General features: G+C 36.1%; 1 protein-coding gene across 1 annotated transcript in view; it reads right to left on the reverse strand.

Moving 5' to 3' along the window:
- The window catches only part of LOC119412468 (voltage-dependent calcium channel subunit alpha-2/delta-2-like), a 43,130-nt gene extending 27,451 nt beyond the window's left edge, over positions 1-15,679 (reverse strand). The window contains 2 exon segments of the mRNA XM_037679475.1: positions 337-418; positions 15,564-15,679. Coding sequence (XP_037535403.1) covers positions 337-418; positions 15,564-15,679 — 198 coding nt within the window.
- Positions 15,680-16,286: the final 607 nt, after the last annotated feature.

Raw genomic sequence — 16,286 nt, forward strand, 5'->3', positions numbered from 1 at the left:
AGATAGATAGATAGATAGATAGATAGATAGATAGATAGATAGATAGATAGATAGATAGATAGATAGATAGATAGATAGATAGATAGATAGATAGATAGTGCTATCCACTGTTTATGTTTATGCAACATATCCCAGAAAAACCATTAAAAATATATATAAATAAATAAGTATGGAGGCAGACTGTACTTGTTTTCTTTTTTTTATGTAGCTATTTAACTCCAACTCAGGAACTTAATGGATTCGCAGCTATTTTGCGTGCTGACCTTTCTGCTCGATGTGTTCCTTATTGAGTTTATGTTGCAGTATAATGAGTAAGAATCCAAACCATACACTCACCCCTTTCAGCTGCTGAGCTCCAGTGATGTGCTGAAAGACTCTGTCAATCTCCTGCTCGATCCGCCGGGCCCAGTGCATTATCCTGCAGATAAACATCACAGGCTGAATGTCACACAACACAAAACACATAAATAAGATAAGGGTGTGTGTGTATGTGTTTCACAGGAATGAAACGGAATGTATCAGAAAAGACAGTTACTTGTCCATGAACTGAAACCTCCTATTTTAGACAAAGTGGCTCATTTATCACAAGCTAACACATGAAACACATTCAAAAAGGTACAAACTGGAAAAATGGTCCCCCTTTTTTTCATTTCTAGGTTTTTTATGTATCAGGACAGAATAAAAACTAGAGAAACTCAATGTATTTCTATGAATAAATCAAAATAAAGTTAGATTTGTTAAAACATAAACGTAAAAAAATATATAAATATATAATAATATATAAATAATATAATATATAATAATATAAATAAATTGTAGCACCCATCTCTTGGAGCTGAACGTTCTGATGTGTGAATGACTAAAAAAGTACAACTATGCAGAAGTCCGTAGATTGCTAATGAAGTGTGGAATAAAGAATCACCATTCACTCAATAATCTGTAATTTACCAAGTTCTACGTGTATTTAAATCTAACTTTGTGTATAAAACACAACAGATTCCATCATTATTACTTATTAAACAAACCCAAATGGAAAACATGGGTGATGAATTAATTTCATCACATGATTCATTAACTTGTAGAATCCCATTTAAGTTGAAGTAGTGGTTTTCTGTGGGACCTAATAGAGTCCTCACACGGTTGTAGAATAACTTGTTACACGTGCCCCACCTCCAGGCCTGGCTCCAGAGTGGGGCCCCGGTGACCCACGTCCGGGCAAGGGAACACTAGGTCCATTTGTGTTTTTCATCATAGGGGTGTGTTTGGGCTGCACTTTGTCTGGTCCCTCACCTAATTTTAAACATGTTTTTTTTTTAAGTTACACTTACTGATTGTCATCAACATACTTAAGCACTGCAGCCAACAATAAGTGAGTCACTAATGATATAATGGGTAATGAACTGTGCTCATATAGGGTCTTAGCCAACCAGGATACTCAAAGTGTTTTACAACATTAGCCACAATCTGTGCTCTCATTTACCCATCCACACACATTCAAGCAGCATTACAGTATCTCTACAAAGCTAATCCAAAATATTAATTCCATAGAGTCTAACCAGTGCTTTAGACTGCATTCATACATCAATGGGACATATCAGAGGCAATGAGGGGTTCAGTGTCTTTCTCAGGGACGCGTCAACATGTGACTGCATATTGGTGGAATCTAACCTTCGGCTCTCTGTTGGAGATCAGCTCTAACCGCTAATCCACAGCTCCCCATATCACTGTATAAGACCAAGAAAAAATGTCATCATGTACATCAATAACAGAAAAGGAAGCTTGAACAAGCTTTCATTCAGCATAAGTCTGTTCATAAGGCTTTGATGCCACATTAACACAACTAAAGTGGTGTCTAAAAGGCAAATACAACACGCAGCTCCCAAAACGTAAGCATTAAATAGTTCCTAAAAACTGTTGTTGCAGCCTAACATGCCTTGGTAGTTAGGAATTTTCTCTAAATGCTAATAAATACTGAAAGAAACAAAGGTACCACTTTACCATACGGCTCCACTTATAGATGGCTAATAAATAGTTTATAGATATGTTATTAATTCATCTATAAACACTTTACAAATCATTAATAATTGTTTATTATGTATTAATTAAGAGTGACAGAGAGACCAAACTGACCAGTTTCTTGCCAAATATTGAGCCAAATCTGCCAACTATATATTTAATCTAGATTTGTTATATTAAATATTTCAGACTAAGTTGCTACCTTGTAAACACAATAAGCATTTGTAAACCTATTTCTGTAGCAAATAATTTTGTACTTTATAAAATATATAATATAATACTTTATACTTATAATGCAGTGATAAAGTACAATATTATATGCTAAAAAAAATAAGTTTACAAATGCTTATTGTGTTTACAAGGTAGCAACTTAGTCTGAAATGTTCAATATAACAACTCTAGATGAAAATATAGGTGAACAGATTTGTCTCACTATTTGGCAAGAAACTGGTCAGTTTTGTCTCTCTGTTAATCCATAATAAACAATTATTAACGATTTATAAAGTGTTTATAGAAGAATTAATAATATCAATAAACTATTTATTAGGCATCTATAAGGGGAGCCTTATTGTAAAGAGGTACCGAAACAAATAAGTCAGGATGGACAAAACATCTGAATTTTAGAGGAAATGTAAACGTGACTAAGGAGTTTAAGATGTTGAAGTCTTAAAACACGGAAAAAGTTTTAAAGTGCACAATATTATAGTAAGAAATAAATATGGAATCAGGTTTTTTTAGGAATCTAAAATGGATGAAACTACCGACAAGCAACTACTGGTACGAAAACTGAATAACTAAGGGCAACAGGCCTTAATGTCAAAGAATAATAACGCAATGAATAAATGAATAAATCAAATGAATAAAATCCTTAGTAGAGATGGAAGAACATCCCAAAAGAACAACTGTCAGGGCGGCACTCACTCTGTAAAAATTCAAGAAAGAAATTTCTCATTAAAAGGTGCTTGACAGCTCAGGGGTCTGAAATCCCTCCATTGACACCATACATGAAATCAGCCAGCCTGTTACAAGAAAAGTGCAACTGTGACTCAGCGAGGGTTATGTGACATCCATATCTGGACTTTATTACCAACACTGCAGTGTGCATAATGTTATTTTGGTGACCTACAGTCATGGAAATGTGTTTTTATTTCTCAGGGACAAAGTCAAGAAAGTCAACAGCCAAGATGGAGGTTTGTCACTCCATAACTAACTGCTGCTTGAAAGGAAATATACAGTTTGTGACAGATTAAAAAAGGGACACGACTTTTTGCAAGAACTCTTTGGGGCTAAATTGTCTGCTGCACAATACTGACATTTCATCCCCCACATTTGATTTCTGAGTGCTGAATGACTCAGCTGAAGTTTGTTGAAAGAAGCTGAAATTGAATTGCTAAAATTAAAAAACCAGAACAGATACTAAAATGAGCAAAACTGAAATAAAAGCTAAAAGTTGCTAAGATGTAGCTAAATGCTAAAATGAGCAAAACCATAGCTAAAAGCTAAAACTACCAGAACCATATGGTATAAGCTAAAATTAGGTAAATCTTAGCTAAAAGTTAAAAGTAGCTTAACAAGTCTAACAAAAGTGTACTGGTAAGTATGAGGATACAGATTTCAACCAAACCAATGTTTTTGAATGTTGACAGCGTTCACAAAATTGGAACCAAAGACATGTCAGGTTCAGGTAACTTTCAGCCTTTTAACATGTTTTTTTATGAGACTAAAACAAGTGAGAATCCTCCACTCCACCCTCAACCTTCAACTCATTCTGACCACCTTTTTTGAGCCCCCCCTGGGAATATCCTGACAAGCTGCATCACAGCTTGGTAACACAGCTGCAGCGTAACTGACCAGAAGACTCTGCAGCATGTGGTGAGAATGGCTGAGAGATTCATGAGTCTCACTCTCCTCCTCGGAGACGGTTTTCAAGAAGAGATGCAGACGGGAAAAAAGCCCTCAGTTTTTGTGAGATCTCTCTCATCCTTTCCACGAGCTGTCTGATCTCCTGCTGTCTGAAAGAAGAGATCACTCCATGAAGAACGACCAGAACGTGCAACAGCTTCATTCCTCAGGCTGCTGCAGTATATTCACAATAATGATCTGAATGAGAGAAACATTGTTCCTTTTTTGGTTTCTCAATATTCAGGCCAGGAAATAGAACTACTTTATAAACCTTTGAAAACTGAAAATAATCATGCGTGTGCCCGTCTCATTGTGTGTGTGTTTAGTTGTCCATCTGTGAATCACTGGGTGGATTTGATTGAAAATTTGACTTCCACAACTGATTCACGTTTGTAATCAGATCAGTTCAAGATGGCCGTCACAGTCAACTGACCTTAAAAAACAAAACTGGCTATACTGTGATTCATTCATTTTTGTAGATGTTGAGTTAAACTGTGATGTGGTAGTAGCTGAACATTGTCCCCAACACGTCATTTAAGTCATAGTGCTAGATGTTTGCTGAAAATGTTTCCAATAACATTTAGAGTCAACATCTGGCTTTGTTAGCAAAATATCTTATAAACTAGAGAGTGACCTTGACTTGAGCATGAACTTTGGTGTTTTGAACCACTGTGGCATGACTGCCTCAGAGGAGTTGACGGGGGAGAGGGCGGGCCCCGGAGGCCATCTTAGCACCAGCAAACTGTTTTTTTTTTTTCCCACTATGGAGTACGCTGTTTGTGGGAAATCACTTTGTTTGGTGGCTCCTCAGACTGAAGAAGTCCTTAGGATGAAGGACGAAATGTCTCAACAAAAAAAGAAACCGGCCAGATGACCTGACTGAACATTGTTGGATCTTATAAACTACTGGAAAGATTTTAGTGAGACTCTTGAAAAAGTAATAATTGGCTGTGGTCAAGTCAACTTAAGATGGCCGCCAAAGTTTATCCACCTTAGCCTAAACAAAAATGGCTATTCCTCAGTGGATTTCATACATATTAAGTTGAACTGCTGTGTGGTAGTAGCTGACAGTTATTCACTATACATACTCCAAGCACTAAGAGATGATCAGTTAAAATATCACAATATAGCAAGAGATGGAGTAACGTTGTTTTTAAGGTTTGATTAATACTTTAATCTTTGTCGTTTCTCAACATAAGATGGGTTTATAACTCTAAAGTGACATTTGGAATAACAAGCAATATACACTCTTTCACTACGAGAAGCTAGGCTTTTATTCAAATATGAAACAAGAGTCTAAAATTAGATCTTCAATATTAATTTTTTTTTCATGATTTTTACTAATTCTGTTTTCCACCTTCAGATTTTTTAATAAAAAAGGGCACACCATTCCTTAACTGAATCGCAATCAAATGTGCAGCATCTCACTTTATTTGTTCAACCTATAGCGTGTTTGTTTTCTTAATAACTTTCTAAAGACACGGCAGCATATTTTTGCTTGAACAACAAACGCTGGAGAAAAACCAAACCTTCATCTGAAATATCAAAGCAACCCACACAGTTTTACACATGGAATCAGAACAACAGTCCCTTCCTGCCGTGTAAGAATGTGCGTTGTATCTTCTTTAACACCACGTTGAGGTGTGAGACGTGAGCCGTAAAGGACTAGATGTGCTCACAATTAAACAAAGGTTTTAATAGACAATATGAATCATTATAATACAGATTTCATTTCATGTCCAGGCGTTCTCAACACAAAACAAATATGGCTGATTCGCTTCAATGACATTTTAAAGCCATCTTAACCTTCATTCCCTGGCTGAGATTTGAACACTTTTTAACTTTCTACCTGTATTAGCTCAACCAGGAAATGCGGCCTAACGCACAGAAAATCATCCAGGATGCTGTTAGAGCCCGGCGAGCGGATTCATCATCAGCCAGACAGCTCAGAGCAGAGTTACGAGAGCGCCGCAGATTAAAGCTTTGTCGAGCTTGTTCCTGCTGTCAGATGAGCCACAAATCTTCACTTGGCTGCCCAGTCCCCAAAAACATTCCCTCACTGGTTTGACTCTAGTGGAGCTGAAATAAAAAGCTGAGCTGACAATGAAAAACCAGCATCAAGTGCAATGTTCTTTACTTTTATGCTCTTTTTGTGCAAGGATTCAGAGCTTCAAGACAAATCAACAGTGTGAAATCCAAACTAGTGACTTAAACTCAATAATGTGATTGCTGCAAATCTGAAGGTTAATTTGAAGAAATGACTGAATGTTTTATGTTTTTCAGCTTGAGGCAATTAGACAGAAAGAGCATCGGGCTTTTCTTTCATCTCTCCCTCGTTGTAGCGTAATATGAAGCAACAATCAGGCAATTCTTCATATAACAATTAAAACTATAGTCAGGCTGTTTTAACACTTAATTCTCTTAATAATAAATTTCAAAAAGCAACTGTTTCTATACATTCAGGCTTTTCCAAAAGAAAAAAAAAGTGAAAAATCCAGAATTTAATATCTTTAATTATTTTTTCTAAACTTTAATGAATGGCAGTGATTTCAACTTGTGGTTTTTTAAATGAACTAGCAGATTTATTTGACATGTTGCTAACAGGGATTTCCAATGATGGAGTTCACATTTAACACAATGAAAAGGGTCAACAGAACCTCCTGACAATATTTTGGCAAATATAAATTGTATATACTGTAAATAAACAGTTCAGGTTATAGATGATACATTTTAATGCAAGAGCCACACTTTTTCTTCCGTACATTTTTCAGAGTCTTTCTCGTTCCACAATTTTTGTGCTATTTCAACAACTCATAAATCAAAATGTTCATCTCGTTCAGGACAAACCGGTTATGACTTTTGGTATTGGTGCATCTTTAGCTTTTTGAAATGTTTAGCATTTTCTGACAGTTTTTTCCTTATAGAAAATGAATAGAGCTTATTTTACATCCTTCATATCTTTAGATCTGTTTACAACCTTTTCCTGCTCCTTTCACAGTTTGTTCTGGTTCAGCTTCTTTCCACTTCCTTGTGCAAAGTCAAACTTTTTCAGCTACTTTCGGCTAATTTCAGCTGTTTTTCCAGCTATTTTCTGCTCCTTTCAGCTTTTGTCTACAACATTTTTGTGGTTCTTCTCACTTCTTTCTGCTAATTTCAGCTTGTTGTCAGCTGTCAGCTTATTTCAGCAAGTTTCAACATTTTGTGCTATTTCAGCTAGTATTTAGCTATTTAGCTATTTAGTATTTAGCTTGTTCAGCTAATTCCACATTATTGCACTCATTTCAACTTTTTTCAGCCTAATTCAGCAAAGATGTGCTTTCTCCACTTCCTTCTGGTAATTTTAGCTTAATTTTGTTTTTTAGCTACTTTTCAGCTGTTATTTGCTTATTTCAGCTTTTTTCAGATAATTTTCACTTTTTGTGCTCATTTCTGCTTCTTTCAGTCTAACTGGGCAAACATGTGCTCTCTCCACTTCTGCTAATTTAAGCTTGCTCTACCGTTTCAGCTAACTTGTTAGCATTTCTTAGCTGATTTCAGCTGTTTTCAGATAAATTCATGTTTTGTGGTAATTTCTGCTATTTTCAACATAATTAACTTATTTCTACTCATTTCAGTTTGTTATGCTCCTTGCAGCTTATTTCTGCTGGTTTTAGCTTTTTCTACTATAGCAGCTACTATTTTGCTGTTTTTGTGCTACATTTAGCTTTTTCAGCTAATTCCACATTTTCTTTTAGCTCATGTCAGCTCCTTCCACTTCCTTCTGGTAGTTTAAGTGTTTTTCTGCATTTTCAGCTATAGTTTTCAGCTTTTTTATTTTATTTTTTTTGCTAATTTTAGCTTATTTCCTAATTTTTGGGCTCATTTTTGGTTTTTGAAACCTACTTCAGCAAATATGTGTTTTTTCTGCTTTGTTTCCTAACTGTTCTTCCATTTCAGCTTCATTTCAGCTACATTTCAGTATATTTTTTAGCTATTTTCAGCTGTTTTTCAGCTAGTTCTTCAGCAATAAGCATAGTTTCTCTAGTTATTTTTGCATGAGGTAGTTACACAGACTGGAAATGTTTACCATGATGAATCAAACTACAGATTGTGCTCCAGCACAGACGGTTTTTGGTGTTGACATCCATGTAAACAACTGTCTGAAGCAGAAAAGGCACATTTTAAACGTTTCACAGCGGAGAAGGAATCATTTTGAAATTTGTATTGACTGGCTTTAGATGGAAGAGCTTTTAAATATGAAGTTGTTGGCTTAACCCTTCTTTAAAAATTACACCCTGATTCTTCAAATGGATATTATTCTGACCGCTGTGTGCTACGGGTAAGATACTCGCTCGTAATGATTACGCTGGAGAACCCATCTTAGAGGGCAGGGGGGACTGGATTTAGGGGAACTGTGCATTAAGTAAATGTCTGCAAACCTTAATGAAATAAAAACGCTGTGAAGAAGAATGCCCTTCAGAATGGGACAGATTGTTAAGGTCACACAGCAGAAAATTGAATAAAGTTCTTGCTGTTCTGTAAGTTATCAAATTATTGGCTGGATTTAGTTTTTACACTCAGGCAGCCTTTGGTTTGTCTTTTGTGAAAGAAAAAACACTCAAGTTGATTGTTTGAGGTCATGGTTATCTCATTTCAACCTTAAATGAACCAAATGTTTGTTTGTTTTTTTGCCAGCTGCCATACAACATGTTTAAATACAGTACATACATGTGGGTTGTTTTTTTCCTGTTAGCAAAATATCTTATGAACCACTGGACAGATTTTTATGAAACTTCCATCACTGTAGGTACATTTATACCTGTTTTACTTTTGGATTCAGTCAGATTCAAGATGTCTGCCACAGCTCACTGACCTGAACACAGAAAATGCTTTTGCTCTATTATTTGTTTCAAATAAACGGCTAAGATGTGGTTATGTTGTAGCTGAGAGCCATTCCAAACACACATTATAAGATGTTCACTAACAAATCACACATAATAGTTTAAATCTTTAGCATGCAAGGCATACAAAGGAATGCTTTTTTCAGGAAATGCTGTCTTTTTGTGTTTCCTGGTAAAAACTAATCATTGCTATAAAAATGTTGACTGTCAGTTATTGTTCATTTTAGTAATTTTTCAAAGGAAAATATGAAGTCAGATAAACACATATGGAATCAGTTATTGGTTTAAAAAGACTTGAGATGCTTTGTTTGTTTGTTTTCGATAATAAAGCAATTTATTAGCCACTGAATAGGCCCATCCTTAAACCTGACCTAATATGTTGTAACTAAAATATGAAAAAAAAAAAAACTCTATAACCTGGAGGTTATGATGCATCAATTATTAACTAAATATACCCACGTACATTTCTGTGTGGCTAAATCAGGTTTATTTTATGCCTGCAGCCAAAAAATTCTGCAGAGCAGCTCCACCTTGAGCTGAAGCACAACCTCGAGTGGTATATTTATTTATTTGTTTATTTATTTTTGTCTTAGTGATTCCATTTTCTCTCTCACTGCGCCCTGTGGGACATCATAAAACTCTGAATATCTGAGTCAAAGAGTAGCAGCACAACCTGCTACACTCTTAAACTGGTGTGAAGAAAGACAGAAAGGCGGCAGCGAGTTTGAGAGGGAGGAGAGAAATAAGTGTAGGTGGGAGACCAAGGCAGAGGAGGCTCAAACAGATTCACCGTCAAGATCATATTCTTATAATTTATTACATTATGAGCTTTTTACTGCTATGTTCAAGCAGCCTAACGTAAATAAATATGTCCCGTCTTTCAAATCTGCCTTGGTGCACAAATTACTGAAACGGTTTTACTGCCCTGCAGAGCCTAAAACAAATGGATATTTCCTCACAGGTGCAGTATTCAAACAAAGATACATGACTGCTCACTGTAACAATCACTGCACAACAAAAGTCATAATAAAATAAAAGCTTTTATTAAAAAGTTCAAGTGTTATTATGCTAGTGTGTGCTGAGTGTAGGGGATTTGTAGCACAGAGGTTAGAGAAGGCAAGGTCGCCGGTTTGAATCCAGATTGTTACATTAAAAATAAGGTGAAGCAGCTACACCTGCCTCCACCCTCATTTGCCCAACTCTGGTTCCTTGAGAAAGGTTCTTTCTCAAAGGCTCTCGTTTGGCTAGCCATTAGCCTGGATGTAAACTGCTGCCCTTTCCTCCACACTCTGTGCCCTACGACTGATGTCACAGCTGAAAACTGTTGATAACTATTAGATAGGACGTTGCTTCAAAAATGACCAGACTATCCCTTTAATTACATCTTATACTGAATTAATATTAACTGACAAAGTACTTGTGAATAAACAAAATCTCATGTCCTGACTGGGAATTATTGGTACAGATTCAAAAAAATAAATGTGTTTTCTTTTCTTTTCATCAGTCAACACACAGAACAACTGAAACGGAAGAACCCGTTATTGACGAGGAACAACAACAACAAAAAAAGCACCCAAAAGAAATAAAAAATTGCGAGAAAATCAAGCCCCTCTGATTCATGACTTCTTCAAAGTCAGCGAGAAAGTATCAGTGTTTTATTGGAGGATGGGAAAGAGGATTACGACAGCGAGATCTCAGAGATATTCACGAGGATTTCTGAGCCAAAGGAGTCTAATGAGGAGAGTTCAGTGCCTGAGGAGAAAAAGGAAGAACCTCTAAAAGTTCAAACCACAAAGCAGCCTGTGCATTAAGCTGATCTTATTTCAGCTGTTGTGCTGTTTGCATGATGTGCCGTGCCTCACCGCGACGTGACGCTGCTGGAGGTTTACGCTTCTTTAAACTCTGCGTACCTCAAGATGACAACATTATGACCTCCTGGTCTGACTCACTGTTTTATACGTAAGGAATAAGTGTTGTGTTCATCTGCTTAGCTCGTTCACACAAAGCAGAAGAATCACCAGTCAGAAGACTCTGTTTTGTGACTTTTGCTGTAAGGGAAAGTCACGAATCACCCCCGAGAGCCCCTGAACATACTTATACTTCTTTTAATAGTTAAAAAAAAAAAGCATTTGTAGAAGAACTCTGTATCTCATTATTTACATTAATAAAATAGTTTTTATTTATTTTTAAAAAAGTTAAAAAAATATATAAAATATATTAAAATATATTATTTTCTTTTTATGTATTTTATTTATTTGCTTTATTTATTTGAAAATTACTGTGAAAAATCACTGTGAAAAGAGCTATGAAAAAAAATCACTGTAATGCCACTTAGTTGATGATATGTGCAGCTGACTATCCATGCTGCTGATCTCATGCTGCTGATTATTTCACATTGCTGTGTTCATTCGTCCTCATCTGCTCACACAGACTCATGTTCGTGCTGCTGTTGTTTTTGTACTATTCATGCTTAGTGTATTCTAAGTTTTGTGTATTCTTAGTTTAGTGACTGTAGTATATTCTTAGTTCATTTCTCAGATCTTACTATTGTTTTTCTTCACAATTTGTATTTTTGTTGGATGTAACTGGGACCCTATGTACATAGTTTTGTTCCATCTCATGTACCACATGTGATGTGAATGACTAAAAATCCCTGAATCCTTTAATGCATGTTTAAATAGATTACATTGAATTAAATATGTCCCTAAAAATAACTAAAATTAAATTCAGGGGTTCAAAGTTCAACTTTTCCATGCACTAAATGTCTTTTTTTTTTACTTGATCGACAAGAATATGCAGCAAAAGACCCAAACCCTAATGAATAAACAAACAAACAAACAAATTATTCTTTTCCTGTTTTTCTGTGAAGTAAAATGCTATAAAAATCAGATTATGAATATTGCATGAATGAACTCCACTGTGAAATCCTTCAGAATAAATATAGAAACGAAACGGTGGAGTCTACAAATAAAGGGAGAGCAGTGGTTTTCTGGGAGCCATCATCCAACAGGTTCTGTAAGAGTTTTAATGAGCGCAAACTAAAGATCTGATGAGTTATTTCATAATATCTAGTTTTACAAAAGTGACTGAAAGGCTACAAAGATAAACTCTTGATATGAGATTCATCACAGCTAAGGGAAAGTACCAAAAGTCAGATGGGTTCATGTTTGATTTGACATATTTCTCAAACTATATATGAGCATCAGCACAAAACCTTCCATATGCCTAATGTTCTTTGTTGTTGTTGTTGTTGTTTTGATAAAGCATTTAAATAAATATTTGAAATAAGTCTTCTAAAGGTGACATCTACATTTCCACCACCACCTGTCACTTTGGATAAATGATGTACCAATAGAGATAAAAAAAAAATGCAATATTTAACGTTTTATTATACGTTTTGGTAGATTCTTTTTTATATTTTGCTTTTCTTGAGTAATTGTTTTAGATTAAAGATTGAGATCTGAATAGTTGTATAACATGGACAGCACGAGTAAATAAAGTCAGGGCCACAAAGTTTCTGAGTTGTGCTTAATATACAGTATAACTTTTTTGTTTTTTTTACAAAAGTTTGCATGAGCAGTCACAGACAAGCATTTATTTAATACTATTTTATAATATTGTATAATATTTTAATTGTTTGCCTAATAATTTCTACTCTAGAAGCATGTTTGTTTTAAATGCACTATTCATAAAGTCTAAACTGTTCAAATGTATTCACATAGTGGAATTACAAACAGCTATTATCTTGCTTAAAGCGAAAAATAGTTTCTTGGGGGAAAACATTCAAAAGCTTTTCTCAAAACAGGAAGGACTTTATAATTTAAGGGCAAAAGGTGAATTTAAAACTTTAAAATTCAGAACCACGATCAAAAGCTTTTGTATATCAGTGCGTGGGGTGAAGCTGTGGAATGGTTTAAGCAGAGAAATCAAGCAATGTCTAAACATTAAACTGTTTAAAATGTCATTTAAGAAGATGGTCACCAATATGGGAAATAATGACTGTTATTACTGCTGTTGTCAATGTTAACATTTAATTAACTTATCCAATTATTGCTGCATTATGGTATATTGATCTAGCAAGAATTTTAACATGTAAAAAAAATATTGATGCTTTATCATAATGGCATTACCAATTATAGATATGGATATATAAACTAAAAAAATATATAATAACCAAGTTACCATGAATAGTAAATTACTGGTTGATGCTATATACAGTATGTAAGAGGGGTGGGTGTAACAATAAGTTTATACTTCTACCCACTCCTTTGAACGTGTAAAAATACTTCACAACTGTTCCTTTTTTTCCTGCTTGCTTTGTTTTAAATTTATTTTCTTTTAATATAACTTTGTTTATTCTTTTATTATACTACGTTCAGTAAAGTTAAACTCAAATTCAAATGTAGAGCTGCTATAGGAGCATAATCAAAAATTCACAACAGATTTTCAAGGTTCTTTATTGTCACTCGCATCCCATGTGGTGCATGAGGTGGAATGAAATTGTTTACTCAATGTCCTAGTTACACCCAAAAATAGCAATATCATAAACTTTAAAAAAGAGACAGTATGCAAGGATCTAAGATACACGCTAAACAATAATAAATAATATAATATGGTGTATTAAACAGCAGCCTGAACATGAGTCTGTTGTGAGCAGATGGGTATGAATATAGCAGCTTATGGGTAAGAAATCAGCAACATGGATAATCAGCAGCACAGATAAAGTGTAAAATCTCCAATTAACGTGGCATTTTTCTGGTTAGAGATTTATGAGTCTAACAGCTTCGGGGTAGAAACTGTAAGATTTTGCAATGAATCATAATTATTTATTACATTAGTATTGAAAAACATCTGTTTTATTCTATTACTCTACTGTGCTTTAGCTATGTAAAATGTTATAATAAACAATTTTATTCTGTTGCATCACATTCATCTGTAATGTAATAATCAATGTTTTCTAAAACTTTAATACTTATGTCCATTGTAATGTATTTTTCCTATATTGTAATATCCTTTTGTATCACATAAAATCACTCTATTTTAGCATATAACTTTATTTTATAGACATTGACACATTTTTATTAGTTTGTAAGCCTCGGTGCAGTGCATCTGTAAGTAACTTGTAGTTTTTTTTTTATAGGGACTGCTTCATTTAGCCTCTATGAAGACATCCTGGGCTCATATAGCTGTTTCAGAGCACTCAGCAGAAAAGAAATAAGAAGGAGGAGGTAGAGAAGCAACGACTATAGCCTATTTCAAATAACCCCATTCATCATAGCGCACGCATACCTTCAGTCACACACACAGCCCTGTGATTTACAGAGCCTGGTTGTAATTGGTAAATACACCTCAGCTCTCCAGTTGTGATTGGCCAGGCAGCTTTCACTGCGAGGCCTGAAGATGAGCTGACCATCTGGCCTGCTCCTCTCTCCAGAGCAGGATGCTTGCTGAGCCTGGAGGAGGGCCCAGATAACTGTAGAGCAAAGTGAAGCACCATCTGTACAGTCTGTACAATAATGGGTTAAAGGTTAGGAATCAGGAACCTATTTCAAACCAGAATAAGTTAAGTGCAGCGCTGCTGTCAGCAAGGAGGGAGCGGAGAACCATTCTTTTCTACAACCGTTTCACACATTTACCGAACATTTCATGGCTTATTGGTTCAACAGGAATGTTTTATCGCTCAAAGTAATCACTGGATGTACAGCTACACCTGATTTACTGATGGAGATACCCCAATTCAAGATGGCTGCCGCAGCTTATTGACATTCACCCATGCAAACATAGTTATAAATTAGTCAGTTTTATAGATATCATAGTAACATTTGGTGTGGTAGTAGCTGAGAGTGAAATCAAAATATACCCAGAGACCAAACATTGTGCAATATTGCTGCGGACAACTTTGCCAAACACGTTTATCTGTTGGGAAAATATCCCATGAACCACTAAATGAACATTAATGCAATAATCACTGGATGTACATTTACACCTGATAACTTGTGAGGTTATCGCAATTCAAGATGGCTGCCACAGCTGATCAACACTAGCCAACAAAGAACAATACAACTTATAGGTACTCATCTCAATTTTGGTTTGGTAGTTGCTGAGTCTGATCCCCAACACATGCTCCGAGCACATCGCAAGCAAAACATATTAAATAAGGTTTGACCAGAAAGGCTCTAGCTGTCATTCCTCTGCATAAAATTATTTAAATTTCAAACTTTGGCATGAAAAGAGGCAAGTATTCCTTGAAGGAACGATAGGCCTTTAATTTCCAGGAACATTGCTTCACTAAATCATTGTTGCATTCAAACATTAGTAATGCTAATGTTCAAACTCATAACTTGCACAAAATAAAAACACATCTCCCAGATTTAACTGAAAGACATTTAAAAAAAAAAAACACTTTTCTAAGAATAGGTCCAAGATCTTGGTGATCTGATGTGACAGATCAATAAGTGATTCATTGGACAGATCTATTTTTCCTCTCATATGAAACTTGAGTTTTAGGAGCTCTTCTGCCTGGAAGCCATCCTGGGGTCTGATGGCACACATCCTGCAAATGGTGCGTAAATCACAGCTGTGGACAACACCTACAGAGCCCTGATCTCCACATGCACTGCGTTGATGTAATCGCCAACACCGGGAAATTATGTAACAGCAGGAGGGAGAAAGAAAGCAAAAAAAGCAAGCAGGATGGCAGGAGGATCTCTCCCCAAACTTGTCTCCCATCAGAACCCGGCTGCGTTTTCAGTCTGGGCTACTTACGTGTACTGCTGGGGGAATGTGAGACCCTCGGCTCCAGGCCACGACGCGCTGAAAATCAGGAGGATGTGGAGAGATATTAAGCTGAAGAGGCTGCGAGATCTTCTCCCTTTCGCCATTTTCCATTAAAAGCAATCCGGTCTGTGGCTTTTCGGTGCGTAAACGCAGCGCCCCCCGAGTGTCTCCCGGTTTTTAATTTTATTTGAGTTATTGTATATATATATAAATAAAATTGCAGCGAGCAAGTGTAAAGGAGGACCGGGAATCAGTTTCCACACCACTTCATATCGGTTTCAGCTCTCAAGTGAAGGCGGAGGAGGCAGGAATCCGCCGTGGAGGCATCACGGACGGTGGGAGATGCACTAATGCAGCTGCCAAGACACTGCAGAGTCTCCCCTCCTGTTTCCACACACACACACACACGCACACACACACACACACACCACCACCATCAGAATCACACAGGCAAGCGCGTTCTCGACAAGCTCTCTCTCTCTCTCATCAGCAGCCAGGCGCGTTCACGCTCACCAGGCAACAGAGGAGCAGAGAAACCATCCAGTTTGTCTTTATGTATCATTTCCGTACGTTTCTATACAACATTTAGGATCGATTAAAGGTTTTGTGATTGGGAAAAAATAAGTTTTTACTCCTTATTTCAGCAAGCAGCTCAGCCTCAGAAGTTTCCTTTTAGATACAAAGATGTGTCACTATGATGAAGGATGTTCT

Source organism: Nematolebias whitei, chromosome 7 (assembly GCF_014905685.2).
Source record: "Nematolebias whitei isolate Nwh7 chromosome 7, NemWhi1, whole genome shotgun sequence".
NCBI classification, from domain to species: Eukaryota; Metazoa; Chordata; class Actinopteri; order Cyprinodontiformes; family Rivulidae; genus Nematolebias; species Nematolebias whitei.